At 37.8% G+C, this 17,173-nt stretch overlaps 2 protein-coding genes across 2 annotated transcripts; one reads left to right on the top strand and one right to left on the bottom strand.

Moving 5' to 3' along the window:
- Window positions 1–133: 133 nt before the first annotated feature.
- LOC113075217 (long-chain fatty acid transport protein 1-like) lies at window positions 134–11,455 on the top strand. The gene is made up of 13 exons (XM_026247879.1): window positions 134–404; window positions 542–709; window positions 1,442–1,836; window positions 1,917–2,081; window positions 4,536–4,605; window positions 4,701–4,792; window positions 4,933–5,042; window positions 6,439–6,648; window positions 6,742–6,868; window positions 7,788–7,925; window positions 9,116–9,280; window positions 9,383–9,529; window positions 10,406–11,455. Exons 2-13 carry the CDS (start codon window positions 543–545, stop codon window positions 10,561–10,563), a joined length of 1,944 nt encoding a protein of 647 aa, XP_026103664.1. The 5' UTR covers window positions 134–404; window position 542; the 3' UTR covers window positions 10,564–11,455.
- Window positions 10,886–16,952, bottom strand: LOC113075218 (zinc-binding protein A33-like). The gene is made up of 6 exons (XM_026247880.1): window positions 15,878–16,952; window positions 14,400–14,495; window positions 14,069–14,299; window positions 13,957–13,979; window positions 13,753–13,871; window positions 10,886–13,589 (listed from the first exon to the last, which is right to left on the bottom strand). Exons 1-6 carry the CDS (start codon window positions 16,265–16,267, stop codon window positions 13,054–13,056), a joined length of 1,395 nt encoding a protein of 464 aa, XP_026103665.1. The 5' UTR covers window positions 16,268–16,952; the 3' UTR covers window positions 10,886–13,053.
- Window positions 16,953–17,173: the final 221 nt, after the last annotated feature.

Consider the following 17,173-nt stretch of genomic DNA (forward strand, 5'->3'; position numbering starts at 1 on the left):
AAAAATTGCAAACAACATGATAAACCGCGAACTACCCGTTCATGAATGACTCGACGAGCTCCACGCTTTTATTGTGAAACACCCTTTCCTTTCCTTTCAGCCATTTTGAACAGCTTTCTCACCAACTCCGGCTTCATGTTGCTCCAGACAGCCAGTGCTTGTTCGTAAACACATATTTTGTCAAAAAGTTGCTGCATAGGAAGTAAAGAGACTTGAAGAATAGTGTATTTCTGAATGTAACTGACTATCGCAGCGAGTCACTCCCACCCCCACCGCTCGGGGTACTTTCACAGGGGTCAGTAGTTTGGACAAAACTGTGGTCAGTCAACCTCTAACTGCACTGCAAGGTCGTCTCATGTCTCCACTGATCAGGGCTGACTGAACTGTATCTCTCTCTACCATAGGTAAGCTCTCATGACTGTGTTATTGCGTTATGATCCCACCATAAACAATCTGTAGACACACATGTCCTCTGAATACTGAAGTGGAGCCCAGCTGTGTTTGTGATTGAAAAGTGATGTACAGCATGGACCTGTTTCAGGATGCACTATGTGGCGAGTGGCTCCCTGTCCTTCGGTTCCCTGGGCCTGCTCCGTCTGTTTGGGGCATCCTGGTCCTGGAGCCTCGCAGCAAGTTTGGGTGTTTACTTAGGAACAGGAGGCTGGCGGTACCTGTATGTGGTGGTTCGTACGGCTAAAAGGGACATCAAGTGAGTGACTGATATTTTGGATTTACAAATTGTTCCCTGCTGGGATAAACAACAACAAGCTAAACTGGTTGCATGGTTTTATCTGGTCTTCAAGCGTGGTCAGAAATGGTTTACAGGCTGGTTTTATAAGGGATCTATCCACTTCTTTAGCCATCAGGCTGGGTGACTACTACGGACAAAACCTGACTGGCACGTTTTTGCTGGTAGACCAGTTTAAACAAGCAAATACCAGACGACTAGCATATGCTGGTTTTAGCTGTTTGTTGTTGTTTGATTGTTTGTTCCATGAAACTTTGAAATTAAACCTAGACATGCAATCAAATTTGACCCTATCCATTTTTTTAATGCATGTCACTGGTCTTATTGTAAACAGTTCATCCGTGCATAATAATGTTCTCTTCCTGTTGCAACATCCGTTTCGTGCCAACTTTAAGTGGTTGGCAAATCAGAGCAGGTTTGGTTATGAAACCAAAGAATCGCTGCCTGTGTGTGTTCACATTAACATAATCCCGGTGAACCTGTTGTGAAATAAGCATGGGGAAATCTTTCCTCCTCATACAAAATTCTCAGTCTGGATTTCGGGTCCAAAATTTAGCAATTATTAATTGAGACTTCAGAGCTATGAAAGATGTGAATATTAAACAAGTGCATAGCAACATAAATGACTAGTGATTCACTGTATTATTTTCAGCCTGCTTGAATAACCGATTTCTCCTCCTCTTGTCCCATCAGCGGTCTTTATGTGCTGATGAGGGTTAAACTGGCATTATGGCATCATATTCGAAACCGAAACACCATACCGTCCATCTTCGCACAAACCGTGGCTCGGCACCCAGACAAGCCTGCGCTCGTGTATGAAGCCACTGGTGAAACGTGGACTTTCTCCCAGTTAGATCAGATCTCCAATGCTGTGTCCCACTGGGCACTGAGCCAGGGCTGGGCCGCAGGAGACGTGGTGGCGCTCTTCATGGAGAGCCGGCCGCTCCAGGTGGCGCTCTGGCTGGGCCTGGCCAAAGTAGGCGTAGAAGCCGCGCTCATCAACTTTAACCTCCGACGGGATTCGCTCCTACACTGCTTGGGGGTGTCAGCATCCCGAGCGCTGGTTTTCGGAGCAGAGCTAGTAGACGGTGAGCCTATGACCTTCTCTCTAACTTTTACCTGGATCATGCAACTAATTAATTCCACGTGCCTCTCTGTGTGCATGCAGCTGTGTCTGAAGTGAGCTCCTCTTTGAGCGAGAGCATGGTGCGGTTCAGCACGGGAGACCTCAGACCGGACCAGATGGACGCTCTGAAATGTCACCCCCTTGACTCCATTCTGGCGTCTGCCCCTCGAAACCCACCAGTCTGTGCCGTGTCCAAGGGCTTCAACGGTGAGTTCAACAGCATTACAAGGTTTTAGCTGTAGAGCAGAGTTGACGAACACATGGGTCATGGGTCGGATACGGCTTGTGGAGGAGTCTTTTTAAATTTTTTTATTAAAAGGGTCATGAATTGATATATCAAATTTTCCTCAAAAACATATTATCGAAAGTAACTCAAAACTTCCTTGTTAGTCCAAAAACAGCTTTTATTGAAGCCAAGCAGACTCATTTCTTACTACAAGGATTTAATTATGCAGTCAATATTGATACAGATCAACGCATCTCCCTCTCTTGCACGTGTTTGGATCACAACAGGTCACTTGGAATAAATATAGATTTATATATAGATTTTCCAAATGTTGTGCAGCATTTAGGCATGGAAGAACACTGTCTTTGCATGCCTTGAACACAAGCTTTGCAAACACACTTTTATTAATAAAAAAAGGGACAGGACTGTAATGCTGCAACACATAAGTATGAGTATGAGAAGTATGAGAGCTGTGATAAATTGTTTTGATATGTAAGGTATTGATAAGTAAAATAAATGCATTTTGGTTTATTCATCATGCAAGATCAAGCCATTAACTGAATATTCATATTTACATTGTACTTAAGTCAAACTGATAAGTAGTAAAATAACTAAACCTTAAAAACCATATAGACATTTTTAAAAACAAAAAAAATGGCAAAACACATCAAAGTTACTAATACTTCAAATAAAATGAAAATGCAAGCAGAAAATGTAAAATTAAAATTTAGTTCAAAATATTAACAAAATACATTTCATGTGTCAATGCTGTTAAAATAACAACAATAGCTGATATTGACTTGAGCTGTCAATCACTTCAGTTCAGTGACAGTTCTGCTCTCACCAAAACTCCTGTTATAATCACTGAAACCATCTCCAAAAGTAATCTCATATTTACATTACATTGTGTTCAAACCAGTTTCAAAAACAGGGTAAAAAGGCTATTTATTTTCCAATTATGACTGTGTTTGATGTGCCAATGTGGACCTCAGGGAATATTATAAAAAAATGTTATCAATTCATGACCTCTGTAAATGGGTATAATGTATTAAAAATTAAAAATTTTAGCTACGGAAACACAGATAAACTGTAAAAAAAATTCTGTTGCATGTAAACCCAAATCTTTTTATCCTACAAGAACACCAAGTTATTCCCCTTTTAAAAAGCAGCATGCACAATTAAAATGAGTTTGACACTCGTACTGTAGAGCTTCAAGTGAATGGATCAGGTGGCATTATCATCGTCTCTTGTGAGCACATTACTTTGACTATCAGAGCACTGGAGTGTTACATTTATTCCATGTCTTGTGCTTTTACCATCTCTGCTGCTGCAGTTTTGTAGCAAAATGTCTGTTGTGGGCCATTATTTAAGATTTTATGAAGGTAAGTTAGAAACTTCTAGACAGTTAGTGTAAAGCCATTACAATGGACAGATGGTATTAGGACCATGTAAAAACTGTGTCCGCTTATCCTGGTGGCTAGTTGTGTTTATTTTCAGTTATTAGTATGTAAAGTGTATTTTTGATGTCCTCCCTTCCGTGAGAAAGTATTCCAGTTCTCCGAGACTGCATTTGCCCTCTATTCATTACAAAATATGGTGGATTACCTATTGCTCAAGTCGTAATAAGACCACTTCAGAATGTGCTGCTGGCAGAGTTGTTGGTTTCTTTGCATATAAGCCCAAATCAGTGACAAAGTTTGAGTAGCATATTAATTAGATTTTTAATCTGCAAGTCACAGAGATCTGTTAACTCAGATAAATGTATCCACTGTTCTGAAGTGGTCCTCAATTCTGTCAACAGCTCCTTCGATGATACAAGAAAATAATCTAATTGAAGATAAGTGTCTGCGTGAGAAAAGGCAAGCGTCAGAAAAAACAGAGACAGAAATATCTGAATGCCAGCATAGCATAAATTTAGAATGTTTCAGATTTTCAAAATCTCAGAATAGAACATTTAGAATGTTTCAGAATTTAAAAATCTTAGTATGGCATAATTGCACTGTGTTCTGTTCAGCATAGCCAATGCAAAATTCAATATGGATATGTAAATCGTGCACTAGATATGAGTATTTCAGTAGTTGATACTAATAGCAGTAAAATTTCACGTTGTTTTTGTTTTTATTATAATAAGTCAATTAGAAGTAAATTAGGTAATAAGTCAATATTATTCAGCCAGACTGCTAATAGTTAAGACATGTTGATACATTTAATTCTGTGAGTATAAAACAATGGAAATTACTGAATTAAGCAAATATATTATGAAATGTTCATCATATGTTTACCCTATTAAACGTATAGTGAACTATATCCTGCGCACTACACTGTAAGCAGTAAAACAGTAATCTAAGCATCACCTATGTCTCATCACTGATTTATATTTACATTACATCTGCATTTATTCATTTTTATCATTTTTTTCCCCCTTTCTGTCACAGATCGTTTGTTCTATATCTACACGTCTGGCACCACAGGACTCCCTAAAGCTGCTATAGTGGTGCACAGCCGGTAACCTGCTCACAGACACGTCACATTCATAAATCTCAGAGAGGAATACTATTAGGCTCATTTTTGAGTTTTCATAAACTTCTTCTGTTTCCAAGATATTACAGGATTGCTGCCTTTGGGTACCATTCTTTTCGAATGCGGCCAGATGACATCATCTATGACTGTTTACCCCTCTACCATTCAGCAGGTATATTGTACATATGACAGACAGCTGCTGACATTATAAGCTTTCAATGAATATGTCATGAGCTGTTGGTTTCAAACTGTTGCAGATTGTACAAACAGCTCAACGCATGCTGTGCGTCTGTTGAATTGACTCTTTTACAGGTAATATTATGGGGGTGGGCCAGTGTCTGATTCAGGGTATAACTGTGGTGGTCAAGAAGAAGTTCTCTGCAAGCCGCTTCTGGGAAGACTGCATCAAATATAACTGCACTGTAAGTCACTTTTATTATGGTAATTAATAACAAATATGAATGCCCTAGATTATGAATATGATCATTTTAAGCATTTTGTAACATTTTCACTATTTACATATAGTTAAAAAAAATCTTTATACCATTTCCAACAAAGATTTGAGAAATGAGAAATTTATATTTGGGACCCTGTACAACAAAACCAGTCATTAAGGGTATATTTTTCTGTATTGAGAAAGATTCAGAAAGCCGAATAAATAAGCTTGACTAATGATTTGTTAGAATATGATGATATATGGTTGAGATACAACTATATGAAGATCTGGAATCTGAGGTAAAAAAAAAAAAAATCAAAATGTTGAGAAAATTGCCTTTAAAGTTGAACAAATTAAGTTCTTAGCAATACATATTACTCATAAAAATTTAAGTTTTGATATACTTATGGTTGGAAATGTACAAAATATTTTCATGGAGCATGATCTTTTCTTAATTACCTTAATGATTTTTGGCATAAAAGAAAAATCATTAATTTTGACCCAAACATGTATTTTTGGATATTACTTCAAATAAACCCCAGCGACTTTGGAGTGTACACACCTTTTAAGTCGATGTTGCTTTAAAAAAAAAAAAAAATTAAATAATAAAAAAAAAAACATCATCTTTCTCTTAGGTTTATACCATTTGAAACTGAATTAACCTAAAATAAAAATGCTATTTTACCTCCAAGGTAAAATTTTACCTCCAAGGTAAAATTAAAAGTAATTAGCAATAAAAATGCTAATTACCTCCAAGGGTCCTCTCTTTCCGGCCAGTTCTGTTTGTATGGTTATCTTTTCACATGATGATAGAATAGCATTCTGCATGTTGGTTATTTATGCATTTAGCAGTCTTGATATTCAATGCCAGGTTTATTTCACAAATAGATTAGAAAGCAGGCTTAAGAAGAGGATAATTTGTGTGTGTGTGCGCGCGTGTGTGTGCGCGTGCGCATGTGTATGTGTTAAATGCATTGGTTTAAGGTTGGAGTGGTTAAGGGCTTGTGAAAGAGGTGTGTCTTCAGCTGCTTTTTAAAAAATGTGATGGTGTCAGCAGTTCGGATGGAGGTTGTTAGCTTATTCCACCAGAGAGGAACAGAGAGGGTGAAGGTTGTGGAAACTGAGATTTTATATAATGGATCAATCAAAAATATCAAAATGCATTGTAATATACAATAGAAAACATAAGAAAAAACAAGCCATTGTTTGAATGAAATGCATTTTTAATGTTCTTTTAAATAATACATCCAGTACATGATTTGTTTATCTTAATGTATCTTAATGATTAATTGTTAATGAATAAGTGAACTGAGTAATAAAGAATATAATCATGGATGGTTCGTACTCTTACAGCAGGTTTTTTTTTGCTCACTTTCTTGCAGGTTGTGCAGTACATAGGTGAGATTTGCCGTTACTTGCTGTCTCAGCCTGTGCGCCCCTCTGAGCGACAGCACCGTGTGCGTCTAGCCGTGGGAAATGGGCTGCGGCCGAGTGTGTGGGAGGCTTTTATGGAGCGTTTCGGAGTGAAACAGATCGGCGAGTTCTATGGAGCCACCGAGTGCAACTGCAGCATTGCCAATATGGATGGCAAGGTCGAGTATCAGTGTTGTTCTGAGAACGTTGAATATGCAATTATCCATTGTAACAGGTAAATGAATAGTAAAAACTCACTCTGAACGCTGCAGGTTGGGGCTTGTGGTTTTAACAGTCGCATTCTGCCAAACGTGTACCCCATCCGGCTGGTGAAAGTGAATGAGGAAACCATGGAACTGGTTCGGGACAAGCAGGGACTGTGTGTGTCTTGCCGACCTGGTGCGTTCACAGCCATGTACTCTTTGATTTATATGTTTCCCAAATATAAGTTAATGAACTAGGTTTCACATCATTTTAGATCTAATCCTTCTAATAGAAATCTGATATACGGTGGCCTCAAAACATATTTGGACACTTGAAATGGGTCATGAAATAGATTTTTTTTTTAATTATTATTTTACTTTTACTATAGGTATATAATAGTTTTTTTGCACAATGAATATGTAAAAAAAAAAAAAGATTATTTTTCACACTCATTCTGATCCTCTCTTTAAAGTGAATTGTTTTAAGGGGCGTGTCCTTTAAGGGGCGTGTCAGGAATCAGCCACTGTTATAATTGGATAACATTATAGCACAAGAAACGGTATCAACACCCCCTCGCTATGGCATGTGAGTGTTTTGACAACATGATCAAAAATAAAATGCTTCATGATCCAGTGTAGACAAGTGTTGTAATTTCTGTTTCCTTTTGAAACAGCACGACACTCACATTCAGCGGGATCAAGTGTCAGCCATTAGATCCAAAATTAGCCATTTTTGGAGCTTAATTAAATAAATTCTTTGTTTATAATGAGGAGGGCATTTTAAGTAATTAAACTTGCATGATGTTTTAATGGTACAAGACCACTTATATGCCAAAAGATCAAGGCAAATTTGATTTCTGATGTCATGACCCCTTTATAAGTGTATTAATGTCATTGCGTTACGTAAATTGTCAAACTAAATGCCATTAAAAAAAATTCCAAATGGCATTTATTTTCATTTGTTAAAAAATAAATAAAAAATAAGCACACTTATCAAGTTAAAAGGGTTATTATTTGACTCCATCAGACTAGAAAAATTAGCATTTTGCTCCCTCAGACTTCTTTTGTTCTCTTATCATAGGTTTTTCTCTTCGTGTTTTGACTTCCATTCACAGGAGAGCCTGGGCTGTTGGTGGGGAGAATAAATCAGGAGGATCCTCTGCGTCGGTTTGATGGGTACGCTAGTCAGGATGCCACCAGGAAGAAGATCGCCTACAATGTATTCAAGAAAAACGACTCTGCATATCTGTCAGGTGCACCTGTAACACACTGCAAAGAAGTGTCAGTGTCTAGAAGTTTCTAACAGTGTGAAAGTTACCGCTGTGGAAAGTGAAATGAAAAGTTATTTCAATGTACTCAGTTATGCTCGAAAGTTAACATTACCCTTGCAGAATGTGCAAAATGTTAATAATTGAAACAAAATAAGAGTGATCCTAAAAATCGCATGTTATTTTTTATTTTGTACTGTTCTAAGCTATTTCACATAACAGAGATTTACATATGCTCCAGAAGACAAAATAATGACTGAATTTATACAAATGAGCCCATTCAAAAGTTTACATACAAAAGTGTGGCCTTCTTGAGCATCCGTACATGTCTCCACCTTTTGTATGAGTCCCTCAGATGTCCTCAGAGTGAAAATATGGATCTCAAAATCATACAGTCACTTTTAGAAAGGGTTCAAATATGCAGAAGATGCTGGAAAATCAAAAAATATGCAAGACCTGGAGGATTTTTCTGAAGAACAGCAGGCAGTTGAACTGCTCAGGACAGACAAAGGACTCATGAACATTTATCACAAAAATATAAAAACAGACATGGATCATCCAGGAAATGACACATAGTAATAAGATTCCATTTTTATAATTTGTTTTTATAAATTCTTATTATTTTGAATTCTGGAGCATATGTAAATCTCTGTTGTGTGCAATAGTGTATTCAGGACAGTAGGACCTACTAAATAAAAAATAACTTTCATGATCCCTCTTATTTTGTTTCAGTTCTTAATATTTTGCACATTCTGCAAGGGGTATGTAAATTTATGAGCACAGCTGTATATGACTAATACGATGTGAAGTTCTGACCACGACGACTCTCAATATTATAAAGACTAGTCGACCTCCATTGAGTATGATAGTGAGGATTGTGTTCTTCTGCTCGTAAGCTTATTATTTGCTCCAGACACACTGCTGATGGGTCCAAAAAAATCCAGTTTGTCACATTATTCCATAAAACATTCTGCCAAAACACCACAGGTCTATCCAAATTATTTGTAGCATTAGCATACTGAAGTGTACTTTTTTGTTTTGTTTTTCTTAGTCAAGAGATAATTGTTATTTTTCTTCAACACCCTCAAAGGTTTTGTGTTTCAGCACATTTTAAACTTAAAAATTAGCTGTTTCACTACGCAGTACACTTATTGTGTTGGTATGGTGTCTCTTAGGTGATGTTTTAGTTATGGACGAGCTTGGATACATGTACTTCCGGGACAGGAGTGGTGACACGTTTCGTTGGAAAGGTGAGAACGTGTCCACTACTGAAGTGGAGGGAACACTGAGCAGCCTGCTCGGACAAACTGATGTAGCAGTGTTTGGAGTAAACGTACCAGGTGAGACAGATAAAGCAGATTTTGTTGTCCTAAAATTCACAGGACCCATGATTCCATATGTATACGTCAGATATCATCATATACAGTGTGTGTGTTTTATAGGTGTGGAGGGAAAGGCTGGAATGGCTGCCATTGCTGACTCGACAGGAAACTTCAACTGTAATTCTTTCCTGAAAGAGGTTCAGCAAGCTCTTCCTCCTTATGCACGGCCAATATTTCTGCGCATCTCCCCATGTGTAGATACCACAGGTGAGGACAGATCACCCAGATGCTATACGGCCTGGAATCCATGACATATTAAGTATTATGCCATATTTGCACGCAAGCAATATAAAATGTGAATATCACAATGATTAATGTGCTTTTATTGAGCTATTAAGCTTTTCATTAAGAAAACTCACAAATTGTGAATACGAGAGCATTTAGACAGAGATATTTGCTTTCTTCAAAGGATTGATTTCTCATCATCATTTAAAAAATATCCGCAGAAATCCCAGCATAACATTTCTCATATATTAAAATATTTGAGTAAAAAAAATTCAATGTTTCTCTTAATAACTACATATTACATAGGTAAAATGTAAAGAAATTACTAAATATCATTGTGCATTATGTTGTTTATTTAAACTCGATTTCTACTGAACTTTTGGTCATGGCATTGGTCATATTTAAATAAAATATATAATTACTCATTTAAAAACAAAAAAAAAACAAAAAAAAAAATTTTTAATTTTTTTTCTTCTCAAATAAATGTATGGGTCACATTTTTTTTTTTAATATTATGATTATTAGGGCTGTTTCAATATCAGATTTTCACTGTATTCCTAATTTCAAATTTTTCTGTCATGCCATGGACATTTAATCTCAGAAAGAAAAGTATAGGTCATATTATTTAAATAAAATATATTTACAATTTTTTTTTTTTAAACCTTAATATTTTCATGTTGACTAGATTAGGGTTTTATAACCTTTATCAGAGCCAGTTTGCATCTTGAATGGGTTTTTTTTTAATCTACCTGGCTACAGTGGCCGTTTGTTTAAAATTATGAAGAAAAAAAAATCATCCTTTTCTAAAATATTAATATGCATGCTGCGAGCTGATTTCCTACTCTAAACTCTTCGCAGGAACATTTAAAATTCAAAAGACCAGACTGCAGAGGGAAGGATACGATCCACGGCTCACAGCTGACCAGATCTACTTTCTGAACTCCAGAGCAGGCCGTTACGAGCTCGTGACCGAGGAGCTGTACAACGCTTTGGAAGAAGGCAGGATATCCCTTTGAGACAAAGAAGAGACCTACCTGGTCTTCTAACCTGTGACAGCTCCCAGTGTTACCATGGTGCAACAGAACCCATTCAGATTTCTTCTGCTAGTATTTAGACAGTTTTTGCATTTAAATTTTAGTTTAAATTGAAAAAAAAAAAGCTTTTGAATGGGTTTCTTCAATTTGGTAGCAAGCTGTCTTCACAATGACGAGCTGAATATCTGATATGCAATAGATGAGACAGTGAGAGAGAATTATTCTAGTTTGTTATTCTGATTTGATGGTAGCATACAGGTGACAAAATATATGTGCACTCCCAATTTAACCAGTTTTTTTTGTGTTTTTTTTTAAACACAACCACTTAAGCCAACAGGATGAAAGATACAATACTCCACTGTCTGGTTTGGACACTGTAGACCAGGCGTGGTGAACGTCTGTCCTGTAGAGTTTTGGTTTAACCCTAATCAAACACACCTGCACAAGCTCATCGAGGTCTGAAGGTTCACTAGGACGCTACAGGCAGGTGAGTTTTTATTAGGGTTGGAGCTGAACTCTCCAGGACTGGAGTTCATCACCGCTGCTATAGACTTAAATCAATACCTTTTGAGCCTGAAAAGATGATAATGAGTGTATTTTAACAGACTTGAGCTTTTTACTACATAACTGTTGTTAAAATGCCTAACTCCAAAGTGACTTTTAGAAAGCTGAAAGATACAGCAATATCATTGTAAAGAGCCACAATAAAGTGCCTTAGATTTTACCTCCTCCAAGATTTACTCATGTGTGATATGACAAGATGAAATGCCTCACACTGACAAGAGAACAAAGATGTTTTGAAAACTAAAACCATGTAATCACATTAATTTACTTCAGACTTCTGACTGGTTAAAAGAATAAATAATCGTTTTTACTACAGACTCCTCTTTTCTGATTCTAATGTCCTGACATAAACATGACATTTTTGTTAAATGTATGGGTCATACTTAAATAAATGATATAATTACCAAATAAATAAATTAAATAATTCTTATTAGAGCAGTTACAATTTCAGATTTTCACTGCATTTTTCTAATTTTATTATCCTGAGCCTGACATTTAAATGATATTTAATGTATATTAATAATATATTTTATCATTTTCACTGCACTCCTTATTTTCATCTCCTTGTGTTGATGTTTACTGTTTCCTGAATCTCACAAAAATTGTGCTTAGGTCATATGTTAAAATATATAATAATTGTTAAAAATACATGCAAAGATATTCACATTTTAATAATATAATTCTTATAATGGCTGTCACAATATCTATAATATTTTCGCTACACAATAATCGTGGCCAAAAGAATTCACAAAATACGATTAAATTGCGATGTCTCTTCATCTTCAACTTAAATAAATAACACTCAAAAGATGGATTTTTACAGAATCCAAAAAAAAAAAGGAAAACTGTGTTCAGGTGCGGGTAGAGTACCTATCTTTCACCTGTCATCTCTGATGTGATTTTGTTAGGCAGCAGTAGCAAGACATTGGCTGTTTCACATACTCTCTGAGTGGGCACTTTTGAATAAGTAATTACTTTGCGACCATGAAAAAAAGTAAAATGTAGCATAAATGTAATTTGGCCATACTACCTTTGTCACATTGTCATTCACAACTCCTCTCCTGTGGCCTTATGGCATTGAAAAGTGTCCATTGGATGCACACTTCAGAATCACGCCGGTAGGTCACCTGGGCACTTGTGTAGACTGTAAATTCATAAATCCTATTTATTTCACACACTGTTTTTAGCCTACTATACCAATTATCAGGATGTTTAAAATCCAAAACAAGTGAAACTAAAGGTTATTTCTTATTTCTTAAGTCACCCACACACAACATGTGTAAAGCCGGGCCCACATTGTGCCATTTTTAATAGTCCTTCACGATTGATACTTGTCAGAATGTACAAACATGATGATCATGTCACACTGTGGGATCTCAGTTGTCATTAATGTCAGACTTTATGACAGTCAAGACGCATTAAAAATGAATGTGTGCAAGAACGCAAGCTGCATTTCACTTAAGGCTGAAATGTTTCTGGATCATTGCTGTCTATGGCTGGATCAGAGAGCTCTAGGAAATGAAAACAGTGGCACCACCGGGGTTTATCACAGCAAAGACAACATATCGTTTGAATTCTGTGAGCAGAGGACAGGAGAGAATGAGTTTATGCAGCTATAGGAAAGGTAGGAGAGGTCACTGCAGGAGTGCGCACCAAATCTTCTGGCACTGCCAGAATTTCATAAACGAGGTCAAATTTAATCGTGACAGCCATTATACAGCTGTCGGTGAACGTGTCAAACCAGCAATCAAAGACAACAGATTTCAGCCTTGGATTATAGGAATTTTTTTGGATTTTTGAAATTTGTCTAAGACGACCAAATAGTGGCCAGATTCACTCAGTGTGAGCCGGGCTTGACACGAGAGGTGAGACTTGAGGAAAGAGACGCTGAGAGGCACGTTCTTCACCTCAGTCTGTCTTAATAGAGATCCACGCTGGCAACACTTTCAGTGGGTGCTCCTTACAGGCGCTGCAGAAGTATGGGAATGCTCTCGAAGTGATGATGTCCGTGAAGGTGAACAGAGGCGTTCTCTCTCGTGGGTCGTAGAAAGTCACCCTGGACCTGTTCATGTCCAATACGACTCTCACCACCTGCGGCTCCTTAGTCATAGTGAGCGGGGACCATGGGGCAGTACAGGCCTTATACTCTCCGTTTCGTAGCCTAATGGTCCAGAATCCCTCTGCAGGGGTCAGTACGTGCTTTCCCTTCCGGCTGATGGATGCGCTTGCAACTCCAATGACCCAGTAAGTGTTGTTTTTGACCTCCACGTCCCAGCTGTGTCGCCCAGAGCTGAAGCCCTCGTAGCCCAGCACCTCTGCACCTATATCGAAGCGCTCAGGGTTTTCTGGGAGTTTAAAGGTCTGAGAGCAGCACTGTATTGTAGTCAGATCCTCCGACAGGAGGAAGCAGCTTGCCGCAGTGTTTGGATCAAGAGTCACTGGAGCTGCAGCAAAGGAATAGTTTGAAAGGTAAAATACTAATGTTTATATTTATATTTAATGGCATCTTTAAAGCAACTGTGAGTAAGTTTAGTTTTTTTGTTTTGTCTTTTATGGGTCCTGATAAATGTGCAAATGACTTGGTGGTTTGATACTGAATTTACTCACTATATCGAATGGTTTCCATCATTCTTTCCCAGACTTTAAACTTTAATGAGCCTAGATGTTTGGCTACATCAAGCAGGGAACCTGTTATCATCTCTGGGTCCTGGGGAATACGCCAGGTTCTGTCAATATAGCACAGAATACAGAGTTATTCTGGGACTAGGTCACAGAGCAAATTATACTTAAGATGAGGGGACACAGGAGTACCTCTTTATGGTGTCTTTATAATTCTAGGTTAAATGAAATAGAAGCAGATTACTGAAAGTGCAGCATATGAATAGTAATTTGTGTTTTAAGTCATTCCTTTACGTATGTTCACCTTGAGGAATGGGATATCCTGAGATCTCATCTCCTGTTCAACAATTCTTATAGTGTTGTTAAGTGAAGAGATGTCATTGTCCAAATCTTCAATCTTATCATTCATCATCTGCCTTTTCTGATCCTCCTCCTGCTTTAGCACCGAAAGCCTGGACGCCTCCTCGTGTCTCAGGAACTGGTGCAGTGCCTCAAACTCCTCTCGTATCTGCCTCTCTGTGTTCTCTGCCTGACTCTGTAATGAGAACGTTATCATTTACTTTTTCTGAAATGGGTAATTGATTTTTCTCTTTCTATAATTGTTATTTAACAAAGCCGATTCGAAATTAAAATACCTTAATATGGTCTATTGCTTGCTCACAAGTGAGTTTTGCTTTTTGGAAGAGCTTCAGTTTATGCTGAAGTGGTTTCAAAGCATTTTTGAGTTCCTCCTGAATACAAATGATAACACACACACAAAAAGAGTTAGTAATCACTAGATGTGCCTGTAATGAAACTCACCTGTTTAATTATTCATTTAAACCTTTTTGAACTTTTCTGTTAAATATCTTTGGGACAAAAACAAAATGTGAAGACACCAGCATTCACAATAAGAATAATGGACCCTTATCACAGCCTTTGATGACTTTTTATGTTTATTTTTATAAATGTAATGTACATTTATAGGATTGTGTTTCATAACCCTGGAACTTACTCACGAAAGTCTAGTCAATGATGCTGCAAGGGATTCATAATGCTCCTGAACTGCTGTAAATTAAATCTTTCACTTTATATTTTATCGTTTCACAGAAAGGCATGGTTTATTTTGCTTTTGGGAGAAAAGAGTGCAAAAGTAATAATTTCTAACTCTAGAGAAGTTCACCCTGCTATAGTTTATAGGAGTTTTCCAAACTTCAAAGTGTGAAAAGGGTTCATTAGGAGGAAAAACCATTAGAATTAAGTCTTGACCAAGGATGAATTACAGCCCAGAACAATGGGATAAGAATTGGACATCCATGAACCCCACCATTTGGTAAAAGGTTCTTCATTAAAATCTTCATCACACTAGAAAAACAAAAAGGTTCTATTAAGAACTGTTCACTGAAAGGTTCTTTGGGAACCCAAAACAATTCTTCTGTCATCACTGCGAAACCCCCATTTTTGGAAACTTTACTTTTGAAACAGTTGTTCAAACATAACTGTGGGAAATAAATCCATCCATTCATTTTCCAAACTGCTTGTCCAGCACTGGAGTCTATCCCCATGTTTTGAGAACCAACTTGGATGGACTGCAATCCCTTCTAAATTCTAACCAAACCAGACCTTGCTTAGCTTCTTAGATCAGGCCAATGTCATAAGATAAATATTCTGACATTTTAGTGAAACCAAGATATGATAATGTCTTGTTACCCTTTTCAACTCCCTGGTCTAATCAGAATGATAAGATGGGGCCTTGTAACCCTAATCCGTCCTTGGTCTTGACCTTAAGAGATTTTTAGATTCTGAGGATTTTTTTTTTTTTTTAGATACTAGTGTATACTTTCACCATCTCTAAACTAAGCGCATGGGCATCTGGTTTCAGCCCTAGCAGGAGGCCTCAGCCCTAGCATACTGCTATTAATAGTCTGATAATGAACCCAGCTACGTATCCATAAATACAATTTCCAAGGACCTAAAGAGAAGGAACGGTTGTCCAAATGGTTATTCTCATGAAAATGTTTTTGGTTTCCTTCTTGTCCTTGAATTGAAGGTACAATTGTTGAAACTATAGATTAGAATCAACATTGTATCTAAACAATGTCAAACAGTGATGCAAGTGACCATGTAGACATACCTTGCAGTCATGTGAAGCTTCATTTAAGGGATATAACCTGTGACTCTTGTGGTTGGCAGATGATTTGCATGTGCTACAAGTGGGTTCCAGGTCCTCCAAACAAAAGAGCGTCAAGGTCCCGCCATGCTCCTTGCACGCAAGAGGGTCATTTTTGCAGTGCTCCAGAAAGCCCTCGCAAGTATTTTCAAGTGTGGTGTTGACTATGAGCTCCCCCATAGATGATGGCTGAAAGCAAAGGGGGCATTCGCAAGATCCTCCACCATTCCACAGGCTCTCCAGACAGAGTTTACAGAAGCGATGTCTGCAAAACAGCACTACGGGCTTTTGTAGGATATTTCCACAGATGGGGCATGACAGGTCTTCTGCGAGATGTGACTGCTTTGAGGCCATTGCTCCTTTGAGCCCTTCATTGCCCAGTTGGGTCACAAGGGGATACTATGCCCTCCCTCCCACTTAGATTACCCTTGGGAGATCTGTCTTCTGATTGGCTGCAGTATTTGCTCAGAAAATACTGTACATCACTGAGCAAGGTCTTGGCCGACACATGATATCTACTGATGAATGCCTAAACATTCTTTCTGTATATTATGTAACATCAAGCTCCTGGAAAGCGATTTGAACCCGGCACTGACGTAAGAGGAAACATGTCAAGATTTTCTTTGGAGAAGATAATGTATGCCACCTCATAAGAATAATTAAAAGGCAGGATAAATAAACATAGAACTGGCAAGAACAGTGGTGTGGAAAACGTTTTTGCACCCTCCTGATTTTCAGTGTTACTCTGAATATCAGAGGTACTTCAACCGAAACATTTCCATGAATCTTCATAACACCACAATAAAGTTAAATCTTTCATGCATTCATTAGAGATGGATATAAAACATTCAGCGCTATTTGTAGTTAATGCTGCTAATGGAGCTGTAACCAGTATCTGGTTGCACCCCCATTAGCAGCAATAACTGCAACCAAATGTTTCCTGTAGTTATTTCTATGGAGGAATTTTGGCTCACTCCTGCTTGCAGAACTAACTGCTTCAGCTCAGTGACATTTGTAGGTGATGTCGCGTGAACGCTGTGCCTTATATGTTGCCACTTCAACCACACTTCGTTAGGGTTCATTCTGGAATATGTCAAGACCATTTGAGAAGTTTATTTTTCTTTAGGGATCATTGTTTTGGACCATAACCCAGCCAGGGTTCACCTTAAATTTAAAACCAGCGTCTTTACATTCTCCTCAATAATTTTCAGGTACAGAGCAGAATTTATCATTCTTTCAATGATGCCAAGATGTCCAGTT

This window comes from Carassius auratus, unplaced genomic scaffold (genome assembly GCF_003368295.1).
Source record: "Carassius auratus strain Wakin unplaced genomic scaffold, ASM336829v1 scaf_tig00016457, whole genome shotgun sequence".
In the NCBI taxonomy this organism is placed as follows: domain Eukaryota; kingdom Metazoa; phylum Chordata; class Actinopteri; order Cypriniformes; family Cyprinidae; genus Carassius; species Carassius auratus.